The following is a 13,582-nucleotide window of genomic DNA, read 5'->3' as shown; positions in this document are numbered from 1 at the left end:
GGGTCACCTGTGCCAATGCCTTACTGTCCTTAGTGCAAAAAACTTTCCCCTTATATCCAGTCTGAATCTCCCCTCTTTTAACCTTTGAAATGGTTTCCCCATGTCCTGTCATAACAGACCCTGCTACAGAGTCTGTCCCCTTCCTTCTCACAGCCCGTTTAGATACTGAAGGCTGCTCTCAGGTCTCTCTGGAGCCCTCTCTTCTCCAGGCTGCACAGCCTGTCCTGGTAGGAGAGGTGTTTCATCCCTGGGATCATTTTTGTTGCCTTCCTCTGGTCACACTGCAATCCCTCCCGTGCTGAGGATTCCGCATCTGCATGCATTGCTCCAGGTGAGGCCTTACCAGCACAAAGTAGAGGTGCAGGATCAGCTCTCTGCTCTGCTGGCTGCGCTGCTTTGGATGCAGCCCAGGATGATGTTGACTGTCTGGGCTGTGGGGGCACATTGCTGGCTCACGTCCAGCTTCCTACCCACCAGTACCCCCAGGTCCTTTTTGGCAGGGCTGTGCTCCATCCTCACGATCCCCAGCTTGTGCTGATAGCAGAGCTTGCAGCAGCCCAGGTGCAGACCTTGTGCTCCACTTCGTAGAACCTCATGAGGTTCCGTGCCTACGGCTCAACTTGTCGAGGGTCCTTTCCCTCATCTGTGCCACAGTTCCATGCCCAGGGCTGCCTTTCCCAAGTTTGTTCTGTTGGGTTCTTTCCTCTCCATCCCAGATCACTGCTTCCTAACAGGGAACGAAGCCTGTAGTGCAGCTCAGATCCCTCCTGTTCCACTGGATGGTGTAAACACCAAGGAGGGGAGATAAATACTGCAATTCGTGCAGCACAGTGCAGTAACCCTCAGCTGAGGAGCATCTCCCCAATTGTGGATCATCTCCCCAGTTTGGAGCATCTCCCCAGTTAGGATCACCTTCCCAGTTAGGATCACCTCCCCATTTAGGATCACCTCCCCATTTAGGATCACTTCCCCATTTAGGATCACCTCCCCAGTTAGGATCACCTCCCCATTTAGGATCATCTCCCCATTTAGGATCACCTCCCCATTTAGGATCATCTCCCCATTTAGGATCGCCTCCCCATTTAGGATCACCTCCCCATTTAGGATCACCTCCCCACTTTGGATCGCCTCCCCATTTAGGATCACCTCCCCACTTTGGATCACCTCCCCATTTAGGATCATCTCCCCATTTAGGATCACCTCCCCATTTAGGATCACCTCCTCAGTTAGGATCGCCTCCCCATTTAGGATCATCTCCCCATTTAGGATCAGCTCCCCGTTTAGGATCACCTCCCCATTTAGGATCATCTCCCCATTTAGGATCACCTCCCCATTTAGGATCACCTCCCCACTTTGGATCGCCTCCCCGTTGCCGGCGCTCTGAGCTCCACCCGCAGCTGCCCGGCAGCGGCCGCTGTCCGTGGTGATGAAACGGGGCGGGCGGGTCCCGCTGCGGCGCTTCCCCAAACTCCTTGCCCTCCGGGCTTTCTTTTCTCTGGAAAGAGAGCTATTTTGTTTTATTTAATGGGTTTTTCTTCGGTTGTTGATTTTCTTATTTATTTATTTTGTTTTCTTCTGCTTTTTTTTTTTTCTTTTTTCTTTTTTAGTTTTCTTCTGTTTCGTTTTGTTTGTTTGTTTGTTTTCTTACGTTTTTCTCTTTTTTTCTTTGTCTTTTCTTCTGCTGCTTCTCCCCCTCCATCATTGTCTTCTCTCCCCTCCACTTTCATCATCTTCAACCCTCCCATCTTCTCCTCCCATTTATTTTTCCTTTTTGAGTGCACATGGATGGCGGTCTAGGGCCCCCAATACAAGAAGGACAGGGAGCTGCTGGAGAGGGTTAGAGGAGAGCCACAAAGATGGGCAGAGGGCTGGAGCATCTCCCTACAAAGACAGGCTGAGGGAGCTGGTTTGTTCAGCCTGGAGAAGAAAAGGCTGCGGGGTGACCTCATTTCAGCCTGCAGTACCTAAAGGGAGCCTACAGACAGGAGGGGAGTCAACTCTGTGAAAGGGTAGATAACAGCAGTACAAGGGGAGATGGTTTTAAGTTGAGGGAGGAAAGATTGAGGTTGGATGTGAGGGGGAAATTCTTGACAGAGAGAGTGGTGAGGTGCTGGAACAGTTGCCCAGAGAGGCTGTGATGCCCCGAGGTGTTGAAGGGCAGGTTGTTTTGGGCCCTGGGCAGCCTGGTCTTGTATGAAATGTGGAGGTTGGTGGCCCTGCCTGTGGCAGGGGATTGGAGCTTCACAATCCTTGAGGTCCCTTCCAATCCTTTCTATTCTGGCCATTGTATGATCCTATCATCTGGTAATAGAGTTGTTAAACCCAAGGTATCAGTATTTGTGTTACAACTGAGAGTGACTTCAGCCAGCAGCTGAGGACCCCCCCAGCTGCTCACCCACTCCCCCTTCTCACCTCCAGTAGGTTGGATGTGATCTAAGGGACAAAAGTGAGAGAACTCATGGGCTGATTGTATAAGTGGCTTAATAAGCAAAGGGAGAAAAGAAACCCTGCTGTTGGTGCAGACTCAGTCATTGCCCACGTCCTGCCATCAGATGGATGCCCAGCCAGTCTCCAAGCAGTGGACATTTTCTGGGGAAGCAAAACAAAACGATCCACAAATTTCCCCAATATTTCATTGCTGAGCACGATGTATGGAATGTCTCTTTTGTCAGTTTGGGTTTGGTGTCACAGCTGTGTTCCCTCTCAGCCTACTCAATAAAAGCACAGTGAGAAGCAGGGAGGGCTCTGCTGCTGGGTGGGTCAGTAATTCACTTAATCCTATCTCAGACTGGTACAGGTATACACTGTCAATGCTAAACTCTTTGGTGAGGTTTCTGGCAGTGACAGGGCAACATGAATGTTGTTTTCCATGGCTGATGCTTATTTCCACCTTTTCAGCTGCTAGCTTGATCTCTGCTCCTTCCAGTTATCTCCTCTGTGTAGTGACAAAAGGCAAAGTACTGCTAGGGCAGAGCTTGAGACTTCTGGTTGGAGGACAGCCAGTGGTGGGTGAATCTGGGAGGGAGGAATGAAGGGTTCCTGCCCCCAGTCCTACTCAGAGCTGAAAACAGAATGATATTCAGAGGTGGTTCTTGTGAAGTGCTTGGCAGGAGAGACCTTCTGATCCCCTCCCTGGCTGAATCTGCAAAAAGTGGGTTAAATACAATCCTTTTAATCTCTGGGAAATAATTGAGCCCTGCAGCAGGCTGCGATACAGAGTTTTCCATCGAGGCTGGATGAACTGCTCCAGAGATCTCAGAGTTCCTCCCCCCCTTCATCCAGGAACAGAATTAACAAGAGAAGCTTTGAAAGGAACAGAGGACCAGAAGAGTTTTGCTTCTACTGTTGCATTTATTTTTTATGTAGATCATTTTCTCTTCTGGGCAGCAATGGGGAGCAGTGCCAGCTGCATTCAAGAAGACCATTGTGAGGCGTGGTTCCCCACTCCATTAGAGTTCTGCACTCTGGAGACATCATAGTCCAGACAGATGCTTCACTGTGGTGGAAGCTCCCACTGTAATGAGAGCAAGAGTGTGGGCACAGCTGTAAAGCGAGCTGGGAGATGACTTGAGTTCAGTTTTTATGAATGTCAAGTGGTAGGAGGAGGATCAGTGTTTCATACTGAGCAGCTCCATGGCCTGCTCTGTGTGTGCCAGCTGCTCCCTTTGTAGTGTTCTGGATGCTTTTTACTACAAAGCTCATCCAGATTCTTCTCGTTTCCAGTGACTTTTCTTTTGCCATCCCGTTGAATCCATCACGTCAAAGCTCGCCTGCATTCTCCCTCATTTCTTCTTGTTCCCCAGAAGTCTGGCCAGGCGTTTGTGACGTGGTTGGGTGGGAATGGACCTCCTGGTTCTCCTCTGTGGGAGAGGGAAGGTTGTAAGGAAAGAGTAACAGCCCCTCATCTCTCACTGAAGAACAAATCTACAAATTCCAGACGGTTCTCTGTTTGGAAAGGAAGTTTGGCACCGAGGACATCAGCAGATGTGAGGTGTAGCCAAAACTCATCATACTCCTGGCATTCTTTCAGGTTGACCTGACTGTAGGAGTGTTGTAATTCTCTAGGTGAAGGTGAGAGATTGATGACAGTTTAGGGAACTAGAATTGGGACCCCTCAATTCTCTCTCAGCTTTTCCTGATAAATGGCTGCGTTGGGTGCCATCAGCCTCCACTTTCTGCTTGCTCTCACTAGTAATTCCACACACACAAAAAAAACAACAACAAAAAAACCATCTTGGACATGGAGAGAAAACTTTCTGTTCCCAGACAAAGCTGTCTGCCTGCTGTCTCCAATGTCAGCCAGAATGAGATCAGTCTGCAGGACGATGTGGCAGCTTCCAGTACTGCAATGCTCTGAGCGTCCTCCAAGAGCTGCTGGTACCCAGAGAGATAAGATGAGAATTGTTGAAGGTACACAAAACCAATGCTTCTTTCAGCAGTAGGGGCTTATTTTGTAAAGTAAACACATTCTGAATGTTGGTCAGGCACTGGCACTGCTGCCCAGGGAGTGGTGGGGTCACCATCCCTGGAGAAGTTCCAGAACTGTGGAGATGTGGCGCTGAGGGACGTGGTCAGAGGGCACGATGGGGTGGGTTGGGCTTGGTGAGCTTAAAGGTCTTCTCCAGTGTCTATACCATGTGAAGAGAGCCATGGTGCTAAATGTCATAGGCTGGATTTGTGGCTGCAGTACTGTGTGTGCATGCGTTCATTGCAAAGATGTTCAGAGGGCTGGAGCACCTCCACTACAAAGACAGGCTGAGGGAGCTGGGCTTGTTCAGCATGGAGAAGAAAAGGCTGCGGGGTGACCTCATTGCAGCCTGCAGTACCTAAAGGGAGCCTACAAACAGGAGGGGAGTCAACTCTGTGAAAGGGTAGATAACAGCAGGACAAGGGGAAATGGATTGAAGTTGAGGGAGGGAAGATTGAGGTTGGATATCAGGGGGAGGTTGTTTTCTATGAGAGTGGTGAGGTGCTGGAACAGCTGCCCAGAGAGGCTGTGATGCCCCGTCCATTCCTGGAGGTGTTCAAGGCCAGGTTGTTTGGGGCCCTGGGCAGCCTGGTCTTGTATGAAATGTGGAGGTTGGTGGCCCTGCATGTGGCAGCGAGGTGGATTGGGCTTGATGATCCTTGAGGTCCCTTCCAACCCAAGGCATTCTATGATTCTGTGATCTGCACCAGTGAGCCCATGTACTTGGGTTAATGGGTCAAAGTGACAGATCAATAACCTGTGTTTCTGGCTCACGAATCCTGGTGTTTCAAAGTGGATTTTTCTTTCCTAATGAAATAGGAGCAAATGTATCTATGCTTGTGTCATGTCATTACATCAGAAAGCAGCAAGGATCAGAGAGATTAAAGCCATTGTATTGCAAATGTGTATAGAACCAGAACGGAGCATCTCTCATCAGAGGCATCATAGAATCATCATAGAATCAATTGGTGTTGAAAAGGACCCTTAGAGGCCATCTGGTCCAGCTCCCCTGCAGTGAACAGGAACAGCTACAACTCTATCAGTTGCTCAGAGCTGTTTCCAGCTGTATTTCTAGGGATGGGGCATCCACTCAGCCATCTCTGGCACATGGTTGTGACCGTGTCAGCTGCAGATGAACATTTACACTGAAAACATGGCTCTAATGGGTTAAATTTTCTACAGTCAGCATTGAACCCAACTGAAAGTGCTCCTGCAGAAGGCAGGGGTTGGGCTGTTTGCAGAGGCTGACAGCTCTGTACCGTGAGCGTGCCGAACGCGGGGTTTGGGAACGAGGTCTGTGGAACAGGAGAACCCTGGACAAAATGAATCAACTCATTGTTCTACAAACTAAAAGGGGGGGGGGGGGGGAAAGATTAGGCAGATGTGGAGATGTCGGAGGAGTAATTGGTTCTGTTGAGGTTTATTTCTGTTTCTGAACGCTGGGGAAGAAACTCAAATAGGTGCTAAAGGGGAAGTGCTCAGCCTGAAGGATGCCCATGTTTCCCTTGTGTTGGGGTATGGGGAAAGTTGCATGAGATTCCATCGGGGAAAGTGGATTCCTGTTTGGAAAACCATGAATGTGCCTTCTCTTTGCCTTAGAAAGCAGCTCTTACTGCCCAATGTGCTGAAACTGCCTGAGATCTACACTGGTCATGGATTCATAGAACGGTTTGAGTTGGGAGGGACCTTAAAGGCCATCTGGTCTCACTGCCTGCAATGAATGGGGATGCTTGCAGAGGCTGAAATGGGTTCCAGTGGCACAGTGCTGCTGTGGGGCTGGATGTGGACAAGGTGCTCCTTCAAACTTCGTAGGTAGGATCTCAGAGCAAGGTTTGGGTGCTCGTTTTCTCACGAGTGCATTCCAGGTTTTGCATGCAGCCGTGTCTGGGAGCCTTCTAAGTGGATTAGCAATATTAAAAGTATTGATGTGTCAGATATTAAGTCTGCAGGAACGTCCAGCGTATTCTTGGTGAGCATGTGTGTGGGCTTAAAAGCTTTTACAGAAGATCAGAGGCTGTGAAAATGCTGCAGTCTGGTTTGAAAGAATTTCTCTGGAGGAGTGAGCTCCATTTTTGGCAATAACCCGATTTCATGAATCTTTATCAGAAATATTTCCCTGCGGGCCGCGTTCAGTTAATGCCCCAAATCCGAGAGGAGCAAAACCTTCTGATCCTGAATTCAACTTGATAGGAAAACATAAATCTCCTGCTGTGATGGTGGTGGGAGGGGATGACAGATCTCCCCTCGCTTAGGAGAGCACAGGGAGCTCTCAGATCCATCCCATGCAGCTCCCAATGCTGGTGGTGGTCACTGGGGATGATTGGGCCCGGTGTGTCCTGGCATCCCTCTGCCTTCTTGTCGCCATCTCTGGAGGTTTTGCACTCTAGGATTCCTCAGCCTGAAGTGCTCTAAAGAAATCCCCACGTTTCCCTTTCCAAGCCCGTTCTGCACTCCTCTACCCAAAGCCTTTGCTGCTCACCCCAGGTGCTTTGGGCAGCGCTGGTGGAGATTGGCATGCCCTCATCCAGCCACAGCCTTCTCCCTGCTCCGTCCTACCTCCTTTTTAGCAAAATGCCTCTTAAGCATAATTAAAAATAAACATGTTTCCCAGGCCTGTCCATTGGTCCCTTTCATCTTTCCCCTTTTTTTTTTCCTCCGCATGTCAACAGAACACTCCCTTCCTCTCTGGATTTTGGGGGAGAAGGAGGGTTGCTTTAGCTTTATGCCTTGGCCAAAAAGCTTAATGCTGTGTTGGCTTCAACATATCCAAAGGACAGAAGCTTCTTCTATGCAAATTTCCTCTCTGATCTTCCTCTTACCCTCTCTCCTTCTGTCCCACCCTTCCAAACTGTGCTTCCTTGTCCCTACCAGAGGCTCACTACTGCTGTTGAAAGGTGCTGGAGTCTGTGTGTCTTATTACCTCAAAAGAAGAATTTATGTTTTTAAAGAAATCAAACTAAAAATACAGAGAAAGGCTGTTGTTATGTTGCATGGGTGCCAAGGGTGCCTAAACTTACATTGAAGCTTACGATCAAAATTAAATCTCTGCTGAGCGGGTTAACAAAAGGATGCAAAATGAATGTGATTTCAGAGGGAAGCTCAAATGGAACAAAAATGATATTCAGTGATGGTTTTCTGCTCTGAGAAACTTGTAGGATTGTATGTGCACATATGTAGACAGGTGTCAAGAATCGCTGCTATTGCTGCAGCCCTGAAATCTCAGTGCATCTCTCGGCCTTGCAGACCTTTGAGCTGCAACTGATTCTCATTGGGGTGGGTGGACCTGCACCTCGTGCTGACCTCCTGCTCTCTTCCAGGTGCCCGGGGCCCAGGAGCTGGTGGACTTCTCACCCGTGTACCGCTGCCTGCACATCTACACCGTGCTGGTGAGTGAGCCCTGCTGCTGGCAGCCTGCTGAAACATAAGGGGGTATTTTCTCCCACTGCTGCAGTCCTTGGGTTTGCAGGCCCAGTGCTTATACCTTTGGTGCAGATTCATCCTGAAAGAACCCTCCTCTGACCTCAGTAACTTCATTATTCATTGCAAACTGAGAGGTTGAGGGGAGAAATGGTTTTAGAGATCTTATCTGTAGCCCTTTGGAGAAGTTTTGCTAGAGTTATGCTTGCTGCTGTCCAACCAAACCCCAAGTGTCACTGTGCCACGTCCAGTTTCCCAACAGTTGGGTTTTTTCTCCTTTACAAGCACTGGAAAATGTGTCTGGACTGGAGGTGCTCTGTGCTTGCATTTGGTTGCTGGCCAAGCCATTCTGTGATAAGGTGACCTTTGTAGCTTGCACCTTGGCTTTTAATTTTCAGCACACCTTTGGCAGTGTATGAGCCATGCAGCATACAAATCTCCCGACCCCCAAACCTGTGTTCCTTAATGCATCTGTTCCTTAATGCTGGTAATGTCTTCTGCTGAGCTCTCCGAGGCTCTCTCCTGCAGCTGGGCAATGGGAAGCCAGGCAGCACATGAAAGCACAGCTCTGTTAGCAGCTTTCCTCCCCTTCCTCAGCGGAGCCAGGCTTGAGAGAGCATTGTTTTTAGAGGCACTTCTGAAGGACAGGCTCTCCAGCAAGGCATACAAACGAATTTGCAAAAGGAAAAGAATTGTCATAAAAAACATTTATGTAAAATCTTTTTTTTTTGTGCCTTCATCTGTTAATAATTATGTAATTTGGCTCCATGGCCGTGATTCTGTAGCGGAATGAATAAGTTAACCTACCCAAAATGTGTTACTCTGTTTATCTTGGACAAAGGCTCCCACTCAGAGCCGGCACTGGAAGCCCGGTGCAGGGAGTGTGCTAATTGAAGATTACAACTGGGCTGAAATGCTTTGTGCCTTTCAAAGTGTCACTTTATTTGGAGAAACTTCAGTGAAGTCTATGTATAATGAAAACAGCCTTAGGAATCCCATTTGTGTAGCTTACAGGTTGGGTTTTTTGGTTGTTGTTAATGCAGGGCTATATGCCTGCGTAATTATGCATAGTGCTCTTATGGGAAGGATGAGGAACTCTCATGGTTGGACGTAGCAGTTTTGTGCATTGAGAAGGTTCACGTTTATGCAGTGTTGTAGGCTTGGGGCTCAGGGTGCCACTGAAATTTTGTTGTTTCTCCATCTTGTTCCTTTGCTTATTGCCTTGGAAGGTGATTGGTTGTGCAGCTCTCCAAAGCGTATGAAGGAAAGCCAGGCGTTGTGGCCAATGCTCTGCAGCAGATCATGGAATCATAGACTGGCCTGGGTTGAAAATGATCACAATAACCATCCAGTTTCAACCCGCTGCTACATGCAGGGTTCACCAACCAGCAGAAAAGGCTGCCCAGAGCCACATCCAGCCTAACCTTGAATGCCTGCAGGGATGGGGCATCCACAGCCTCCTTGGGCAACCTGTTCCAGTGCCTCACCACCCTCTGGGTTGGGTCCTGTCCTCCTGCACTGAGATCCTTCGGTCCTTCTCCTCCTCCCTCTCCTATTTCAGCCAAAAGCCGTGGTAATGAGCAGAGAGAAAAGGTGTGCTGGTGAGATAGGAGTAAAACGAGGTGAGGCCCCCTAGAAAAGCCTTCTGAAAAGCAAATTGCCCTTTTTCTGACCTGTGCTCAAAGCCTGAGCTGGCTTTCTAGGCCCAACTTGAGCTGAACAATGCCAAAGATCCAGCGCGCGTCGAGGGAAACGACCACATCAGTGTCAGACGGAAGGATCATAATGTAATAGTTACCAAAAAATCCTAATATTTGTCATTTACAATAGCGTTATCTAAATGCTTGGCCTGCAGTTAAAAAGGCCCACGTTGAATAAACATTGAGATATTTATTATTTTTAGTGAAATCGACCTTCCAGTCACCTCGGTTTTATGGCTGCGCTGCTTATAAATTCCCAAAGGATTATTTGAAAAATCCTACTCATATCTGCCAGCCTTATCAGCAGGGCAGAAGTTCACATATTGTAAGGCGAGGTCAGCCTTCGGTCATGGTCTTACAGACGGGGCCAGGCACCTGTAAATCCTTCCTTCAGCAACCAAGGCGAAGTACAATATCAAACGGCAGCGAGACTTTTCCAGGAAGCGCTGAACTTTCTCAGGAAGGGCAGAGGAGGGGGAAAGAAAGTGAACAAGGGTCAGGCGGTGGTTAATGGAGAGCTGGGCCTTGGCGCGGCAGGACGGGCTCCGGTGGGATGCTTTATGGGGCCATTCATCGGCGATCCCGTGTCGTGTGGGAAATGGCCCTGGAGACGTTGTCCCGAGGAACACATGGGCGTAGGGGAGGCTTTGAATCCTTGGAGTGATGGAACAAAACGTTGCAGGAGCGCGTTGTGTCCTTTGTGTTTGCTGGATAAGCTTTTGTTGCTTCGTTCAGCTGTGCGCAGTGATTGCTGTTAGCCCTTAGGTTTCTTGACTGTCGTGTAAGACTTTGGAGTTTTGTCCCTAAACGACAGGTTCTTACCCACACTGTGGTTTCCTTAGGTGACAAATGTGCATTGAATTGCTTTATATAAGGCTTTACAGCTGAAGTTTTGCATTGGTCTGAGTCGCTGGCCGTTCAGCAACTTTGTATTTCAGTGGGCATCCTGGTAGTATTGAGAAATGCACAACATCCTTTTATTAGGAAGAGAAAAAGAAAAAAAACAGGCAAAAGCACTTGGAGAAGACTGGGACTGTTAGAACATTGAGTGTTCTGAGTTAGAAGAGACCCATAAGGATTATGGAATCATAGAATGTCCCAAATTGAAAGAAACCCATAAGGATCATGGGATCATAGAATGTGAAAGAGACCCATAGGGGGCATGGAATCATGGAATATCCTGAGTTGAAAGAGACCCATAGAGGTCATGGGACCTTAGAATGTCCTAAGTTCTTTACAAGGAGAGCGGTGAGGTGCTGGAACAGCTGCCCAGAGAGGCTGTGATGCCCCGTCCATCCCTGGAGGTGTTCAGGGTCATTGGATGGGGCCCTGGGCAGCCTGGGCTGCTGTGAAACGTGGAGGTTGGTGGCCCTGCATGTGGTGGGAGGTTGGAGCTTGTATAATCCTCAAGATCCCTTCCAACCTGAGCCATTCTGTGATTCTATGAATGTCCCAAATTTGGAAGAGACCCATAAGGATCATAGAATCCTAGAATGTCCCAAGTTGGAAGAGACCTATAAGAATCATTGAGCCAAACTCCTGGCTCCACATAGGACCGCCCAAAAATCAGACCGTGGGTATGGTGGTCCTTCAGAAGCCAGGAACGCTGTATGAAGAAGTAACAGAGAGAGGCAGCAAGGTCAGGGTGCACACTGTGGGCTCCGTGGACAAGGTTGGCTCTGCTTTTGGCTGGGGTTGAGTGTCAAAAACCCCTTTGGTTTGGGTAGAGCAGCGATGAGCTATTTGAGGACATTCCTCTGAAGAGACTGCTGGGCTGTTTTGTATCAGGTACATCTTCTCTTTGAGTTAATAGAGAAGTTTGTTGAAAAATGGTGATGTTATTATATAAAGAAGAAACAAGGAGATTTCAGTGCAGCGATTTTGCCATTGACGTTTTTATCTTTTATGTTGTCTTTGACGAAAGTCTATGTAATGCTCAGGTTGCTTTGATCGATATCCAAAATAAATTAGGAAAGGTGAGGTTTGGGCCAGATGGTTTATCTGCTGGAGCATCTGAACAGCTGTTGGGAGCCTTGTATTTCAAGGCCAAGACATGGAATTGCTTTGCTTTACATAACATGAAATGAAAAGCAGTTTTTGTTTCATGTTTCCCATAAGCTGTAGCGAGTCAGAAAGCAAAGAGCGAACGGAGAGCAGAAAGGAATTAAAACAGAAAGAAAGAAAGGTGAGAAAGGGAGGATAATTTGCAGGCAGGGCGCTCCCAAGCAGTTGTCTGTGGGGCAGATGAAAGTGATTCAGGTCGCTGGAGCTCCTGCTTCAGCCCCTGCTGCTGCCTGGTAGCGCTCAGGGTTCGTCTCAGTGAGGTGTTTTTCTCTTGTAAAGGTTTATGCTAATTGGTAACCAATTACTTTGAGGTTCTTCACATGTTGGTGAAGACACTGGTATTGACGCTCCCAGCTCTTTGATCCGAGCTACAAAGGGGTCATTTTAGGGTAAAGAACAAGTGTCCAAAAAAAACCCCCACCGACAACAAGAGAAAAAAAAAGGAGCAGATTCTGATGTAAATACGGGTGTAAAAGTGGAGCTGCCTCGCAGCTGATGGAGACATTTGTGGAGAATCCCAGAGCTGGATAATTTAGATAAATAGCAGCTGACAGGTATTTACTATAAATTTGTCATATCTCACCACTGACGTTTTTATCAGCTATATTGCTTCTACCCAGAGCCCCTCTGACCCTAAGCTGCTTTGATGCATGAAATGCATTAGGAGAGGTAAGAAAACGTAAAGCAAATTGAGAAAAAACCAAAACAAATGTATTTAAAATACTCAGTATAAAAGGTCTGTGGGGTTCCTGTAGTCAAATACACGCAGCGTGCTTCGGCTGCTCTCTCTTGGTAAGTTCTGGCTTGCCTGTTTTAGGGATGGGGATGATGTTCTGTGTTCTCTTCACCATGCAGAGCATTGGGAGGAGAAGCCAGGGCTCGTGTTTGCTTCTGGCTGCGGTGGGTTGCTGCGTTCTGACCCCAGAACCTTCCCATACCTCTGCCCCAATGCAGCCTCTCTCGGGCACCGAAACGTTTGTCCTTTAGCTAAGGGTGCAAAACAGCTCAAGTTCTTCTTTAAGGGGTGAGAAAGTCCCTTATAGGAACCACGACTCAAATAATAAGCACTCCCCAACCCTCTCTTTTTCTTTTTTTTTTCCTCTCTGTAACTCTAGAGTTGTTTCTTTTATTTGATACTGAAATACGAACCGTACCACGGAAAGTCTGTGGCTTTACTTCTATTTTGGAGATCAGGGTTGTAAAGTTTTTCCCTCTGTGTCCTTGGGAACTTAAACAGTTTAAACTCCTTTATTTTCTGGGATGGGGGGGCGGGAGGGGAGGGAATGGAAAAAATTTCCTTCTTGAAGTCTCTGGTAACTCCTTGTTCATCTCAGACACTTTGCAGATTGTCCCATCGCTCTGTCCTGGCGTATCTCACTGTCTGCTGACTTGGCTGACCCACTGGTGCCTGGTGGAGTTAGATAGCTATAAACACAGCACTGAGATCATAGGGAAAGGCTGAGGGTGAGACACTTTGTGCACCGCATTGATAAGGACACAGGAAAAGCCATTAGAGTGAACTGGTGTCAGTGACCTGTGATAACCATTCTGTACTACGTGCTAATGGACCCTGGGTAGTGTGTCTGTCTGTAGTGGCAATAGATTTAACTTTTGTAATTGTCATATTGCTCTTTTAACCCTGTGACCTTATTACCCATGAGAAAACCACTTGGCTTCGATCAAAGAAGCAGCAAAGAAATCAGTGTTCATTCTAAGCCGGCTAGATATGATCACAGGCAGCCTTGATTCTTAAAATATTCAGCTTGGAAAACAGACATGTTAGGAGGAGGGGAAAAAAAAACCCCATACGTTTACTACAATAGCCCGGATGCAGACTGCTTGTCACCTGAGGTTACAGCAGCCCTGCTTTCCCAAGGCTTTGCAGAGCTCTGCCTTCGTTTGATGAAAATGTACTGATAGATTACACTGAGTT

The 13,582-nt window shown here is 47.9% G+C and overlaps 1 protein-coding gene and 1 long non-coding RNA gene across 7 annotated transcripts in view; one reads left to right on the top strand and one right to left on the bottom strand.

Annotated features, from left to right (window-relative positions):
* Positions 1 to 13,582, top strand: part of EXOC6B (exocyst complex component 6B) — a 244,112-nt gene that overhangs the window by 102,854 nt on the left and 127,676 nt on the right. For all 6 annotated transcript variants that reach the window (XM_052681846.1, XM_052681843.1, XM_052681849.1 and 3 more), the window contains one exon: positions 7,786 to 7,854. In XM_052681846.1, the coding sequence (XP_052537806.1) occupies positions 7,786 to 7,854 (69 nt within the window). The remainder of the gene's footprint in view (positions 1 to 7,785; positions 7,855 to 13,582) is intronic.
* On the bottom strand, positions 902 to 1,706 carry LOC128080061 (uncharacterized). Its single transcript, XR_008206474.1, has 3 exons — positions 1,291 to 1,706; positions 1,111 to 1,218; positions 902 to 1,020 (listed from the first exon to the last, which is right to left on the bottom strand). It is a non-coding gene; the product is annotated as an uncharacterized LOC128080061 (long non-coding RNA).

The sequence above is a fragment of the Tympanuchus pallidicinctus genome, unplaced genomic scaffold, assembly GCF_026119805.1.
Source record: "Tympanuchus pallidicinctus isolate F22 unplaced genomic scaffold, pur_lepc_1.0 scaffold2, whole genome shotgun sequence".
Taxonomy (NCBI): Eukaryota; Metazoa; Chordata; class Aves; order Galliformes; family Phasianidae; genus Tympanuchus; species Tympanuchus pallidicinctus.
This window is presented reverse-complemented; position numbering and strand designations above follow the sequence as displayed.